This window comes from Lipotes vexillifer, unplaced genomic scaffold, assembly GCF_000442215.2.
Source record: "Lipotes vexillifer unplaced genomic scaffold, Lipotes_vexillifer_v1.1 scaffold920, whole genome shotgun sequence".
NCBI lineage: Eukaryota > Metazoa > Chordata > Mammalia > Artiodactyla > Lipotidae > Lipotes > Lipotes vexillifer.
Window position 1 is genome coordinate 201,017 of NW_006783413.1, and position 5,010 is coordinate 206,026.

At 51.3% G+C, this 5,010-nt stretch overlaps 1 protein-coding gene across 2 annotated transcripts in view; it reads left to right on the forward strand.

Moving 5' to 3' along the window:
- DNAJB5 (DnaJ heat shock protein family (Hsp40) member B5) overlaps positions 1-3,711 on the forward strand; it is a 9,067-nt gene extending 5,356 nt beyond the window's left edge. For both annotated transcript variants that reach the window (XM_007455942.1, XM_007455943.1), the window contains 2 exons: positions 1,541-2,142; positions 2,285-3,711. In XM_007455942.1, coding sequence (XP_007456004.1) covers positions 1,541-2,142; positions 2,285-2,518 — 836 coding nt within the window. In that variant the 3' untranslated portion in view covers positions 2,519-3,711. The remainder of the gene's footprint in view (positions 1-1,540; positions 2,143-2,284) is intronic.
- The last annotated feature ends 1,299 nt before the right edge of the window (positions 3,712-5,010 follow it).

Sequence of the window (5,010 nt, forward strand, 5' to 3'; positions counted from 1 at the left end):
CAGGAATCCTTGCAGAGAAGTCACCCCCTCCTGTCATCATCAGTCCAACTTCCCTCTCTCACTGAGCTCTGCCAAGCTTCTTGAACTCACCTGATAATCAGACCCTCAATAAAAGGAAAGAACAGACCTTGAGTCTTAGGGGAAGGGTGAAGAGGCACCTGTCTCAAGTCACTGAATTGCTTGCCACTTGGCCTCTCTAATGAAACCCAAATCTCCTCTTGTGGTCCCAGGAAGTAAGAGGCTAATTTAGGCTCAGGCTTCCACAGCCAATGAAATTCTAGATAAAGCCCTCAGAGAGAAGAGTCCCTTCCCCAAGCCTGGGCCCCACCCCCAAGTCTATATATTCTAGATCATTTCTCAGTGTTAATCCCTTTCCTCCCTCCTTCCCACACAAGCCCCCCAACTACTCCAATCACCACCACTACCATCCCCCTTGAAGACTGCCCCCACAAATCTGAGCCCCTTAGACAGAACCTGACTCCAGAGAGAGTAGCTGGGGTCACCACGTGCAGTGTGCCAGCTCACTCATCCTTTTTGGCTGCTCTGACGTTAGGTATGGGGTGTAAGGCTTGGTGGTGTACAACTCCAAGGAGCTCCCTTCCCATTGCAATCTATGTCTGTCCAATGTGTGAATGGAAACCCCCAGAGCTGTGCAACACTGTGAACCCTGAGTGTGGGAACAAAGCATTTGAAAACTTTTTGTAGAGAAATAGCTCCTCTTCTCCAAGCTAATGATCTTTCCTGCTCTTTTGGGGCCCTCCTCATTTCCCATTTGGGCACAAGTCAGAGAAAGAGGAAACCATGCTAGAAGTAGAGTGAGAGTGGGGGCTTCCCTGGTGGCACAGTGGTTGAGAGTCCGCCTGCCGATGCAGGGGACACGGGTTCGTGCCCCGGTCCGGGAAGATCCCACACGCCGCGGAGCGGCTGGGCCCGTGAGCCATGGCCACTGAGCCTGCGCGTCCGGAGCCTGTGCTCCGCAACGCGAGAGGCCACAGCAGTGAGAGGCCACAACAGTGAGAGGCCCACGTACTGCAAAAAACAAACAAACAGAAAAAAGTAGAGTGAGAGTGGACTTCCTCCTGGACTGTATTGCCACCTTATTTGGGACAGGTCACTTACAGCTCTCTGTATGGTCAAATTCTGTCTGATTGCCTCTTTCCCTGGCTTTGGAGATAAGCAAAGATATGGGAGCCAGGTATGACTTGTAATGTGACCCCAGGCCAGGCATTCAAGGCTCTGTGAGACATCTTTGGGTCACAGGTACATGGAAGAGTTTACAGTGCTGGAAGTCACATCTTACCAGTCTTCTAGTCTTAGCTTTCCAGCCTCTTTGAACCTCAAGATGTGCCTTATTATTACACATATAATTAAGAGTAGCAATCTTGCCAGAGATTTTCCTTACTCTATTAGGCCAGCCCTCTCTGTGGGAGTTAAAGCTTGCTTCTTCCTCTAGGCCGTGAACTAGGAGCTAGAGGGCAGGGGGAGGAGACTGCGGTGGGGCAGAGGCCAGCCGTACTGCCCCTAACTTCTCCCCCTCCAGGCCTGAAGAGCGGCGGCGGTTCATCAGGCGGCTCCAGTGGCTCCTTTCACTACACCTTTCATGGGGACCCCCACGCCACATTTGCCTCCTTCTTTGGCGGCTCCAACCCCTTTGATATCTTCTTTGCCAGCACTCGGTCCACTCGTCCCTTCAGTGGCTTTGACCCAGATGACATGGACGTGGATGAAGATGAGGACCCATTTGGCTCCTTTGGCCGCTTTGGGTTCAATGGGCTGAGTAGGGGTCCAAGGCGAGCCCCAGAACCACTGTACTCTCGGCGCAAGGTGCAGGACCCACCTGTGGTGCATGAGCTGAGGGTGTCCCTGGAGGAAATCTACCACGGCTCCACCAAACGCATGAAGATCACAAGGCGGCGCCTCAACCCTGACGGGCGAACTGTACGCACCGAGGACAAGATCCTGCACATTGTCATCAAGCGTGGCTGGAAGGAAGGCACCAAGATCACCTTCCCGAAAGAGGGCGATGCCACACCTGACAACATCCCCGCTGACATCGTCTTTGTGCTCAAAGACAAGCCCCATGCACACTTCCGCCGAGATGGCACCAACGTGCTCTACAGTGCCCTGATCAGCCTCAAGGAGGTGGGGCCTGGATCAGATTGTGTGTGGTTTTATCAGGTGGGGGGTGGAGGTGATGGAGACATTCTTTCCCCACTTTCTCTTTTCTTCCCTTCCCAATCACTCTACCCTTCCTTTTCCTCACTTTCTGTCTCATTTTCCCCAGGCACTGTGTGGCTGTACCGTGAACATTCCCACCATTGATGGCCGAGTGATCCCTTTGCCCTGCAATGATGTCATCAAGCCAGGCACCGTGAAGAGACTCCGTGGGGAGGGCCTTCCCTTCCCCAAGGTGCCCACCCAGCGGGGAGACCTCATTGTCGAGTTCAAAGTTCGCTTCCCAGATAGATTAACACCACAGACAAGACAGATCCTTAAGCAGCACTTACCATGCTCCTAGGCCCTGCCCCAGCCATCCCAGAGCCTTCCACAGCAATAGCCCCACACTCACCCTACCCATTGTGCACCCAGCTTGATGTCCACTGGACACTAGCAACTCTTTCTAAATGCAAAAAACAAAACAAACAAAAAAAAAACCCACTGGTTTTCAGGAAAATGTTCCTGTCCCTGACCCCTTTCAGAGCTGGGCTGCCTTGGGGGAGTGGGAGGGTGGTGGGGAGAGCTAGCCCAGGCCAGGGGTTAATTTTCATGTCACAAGCTTTGAATCCAGTTCCCACTCCAGTGGCTGGAGAGTGACCTGAGTGCTACTTGAAGATATAGAGATTCCTTGTCCACGCCTGTAAATAGCATGTCCTCCTTCCCCTCTCAGCTTTGCTAGTACCTCTCCTTTCCCTTCCCTTCAGCTTCCGCCTACTGGGGGAGGAAGAGGATAAAAAGGACACTGCTTTCCCACCCCAGTCCCACCCCCAAGTCCACATTGTCCAAGGTTATCACACACATATTCATGCACACAAAGCACACACCTAGAGCTGTGTGTGCCTCTCCAGGGTTGAGATAGGAAGGGAAGGTCCATGACCCATGAACCGGGCCATTGAGCACGAGACACTTTTCATTTGGGAAAGGGAGGTGAAGGGGCCCTCAGCAGCCTCCCTGACAGCTCCCCTGCCCAGACTCTGCAGAGCTGGAAGTACTGTCGTCCCTGCTGCTCTTAATAGTGTGCAAGGGTAGAGGAAGGGGAGGGGGCTGCTGTATTAAGTCTAAGAGGTGGAGGGCAGGGTCTGTCTCCTAGCCTTCATCAGGAAGGGAAAGGGCTTTGGGTCAGGTGGCAGCTATTCCCCACGAAGAGATTCAGGGTCACAGGTTTCTCCCCACACCTCTGAACTCAGGGCCTAGCCACCCCTAAACTCCCAAATCCCATTTCTGTGATATATGAAGCTACTTATTTCTTACCCTTCATGGAGGCTGCGGGGGAATTTCTAGCCCTCTGATGCCTGTGTGACCCCACCTCACTCCCATAATTGTGTAAAGATCAAACAGTGAAGGAGCTAGGGCAAGACTGCTTCAGCCATGTTCTGGGGTGGGGTTTTTAGGCTTTCTCACTTTGACAAGCCCCTGAATGTTTTTATAGTAGTTTTTTTGTATTTTTTTGTAATGACAGTATTATGGAAAAAATAAAGTATTTTAAAACTATGGAATCTGAGCAGGAGCAACGAACCTGTGATAGGGGTGGATGTGCACTGACAGCCTCCCTCCTGAGCCCCGCTCACCTTTGAGAAGCCCAACCAGCCCTCGATATAAGGTGAAGCTAACTCCTTCCTTCCTCTAAGCCCAGATTCCCAGAATTTCCAAAATGTACACCCAAAACACAGCAAAGACAGAAGATATCACTCAGCTATTAGAGGAAACAAAAAATATTTGGAAAGAATAAATATCCTGGGTTATGAGAAATAGAGACTATCCTCTAAGGATGTGCTAGCATGAGAATCAATAGATTTTTCTCTACATGGACTGGAATTTTCCTTTAAGAGAAATTTTCCTCCTAGGAGGGATGGAGGAGGACTTTCTGGCTGACCAGAAGAGACACATTCCCAAAGACAGAGCCTGAGGCAAGTGGAGAGGGCGGCTGGAGGTACCTGGCATCCTTGGCCCATGCTTAGCAGGGCTTGGCTGAAGACACAGGATTCCTGTGAGACATGAACACTGTTACTGATACTTAAGTAAATTGTCCAGGGATGTCTGTCCAGGTCTTTTAATTGACTGTCCCTGCTGAGACACTGGTCCTCAGGGCCTGTGTGTTGACTGCATGATGCCCTTGTCACTTTCCTGGGATCTGGGTAGGGAGGAGCCCTGAAGTCACAGGAATGCTCATCTGCAGGCTCTGCCTGGGCCTGGACTTTCTCCTGGTGCTGACTTTCCTCCCAGATTCTTTTCCAGGATCAGGCCCATGACAGCCATGCCCTACTGAATTTCAGTGTCCCCAGTGCTATGAAGACAACTCTGCCTTCACCTGTACCTGGGCTCCACATAGAGGCTCACAAGGTCTAGGCTTTTAACAGGGATCTTCCTGCCCTTGTTTTTTATCCTGGGACAACACCAATGAAAAAAGCTCATTCTTTTATTCAAGGTATTTTTGGGTGGAGCCTGTTCCTTCCAGTGCAGAAACCAAGGGGTTTCTGTTCAAAAGGATGTCTGCTAATTCCCCAGCCTGGGCAGGGAGATCCCTAATCCTTCATCCTCTACTCAATGTTTTCCTATTCCAGGTCTCCTAGAGTTGTTCCTCTCTTTACCCAGGGCTAAATTCTTACCCTAGCTCTTTCCTGAGGCCTGAAGCTTTGGGATCTAGGTATGCTGGGCCAAATTGCTCCCTCTGGCCTCCCTGTGGACACAGAGGATCTGGGATCTGGGAAATTATCATGTCCCCACCGAGTACTTTCTGGGGATAGACTATGAGACCTTAGAGGCCAGGGGCACTTCAATGAGAAAGCCCTGAAG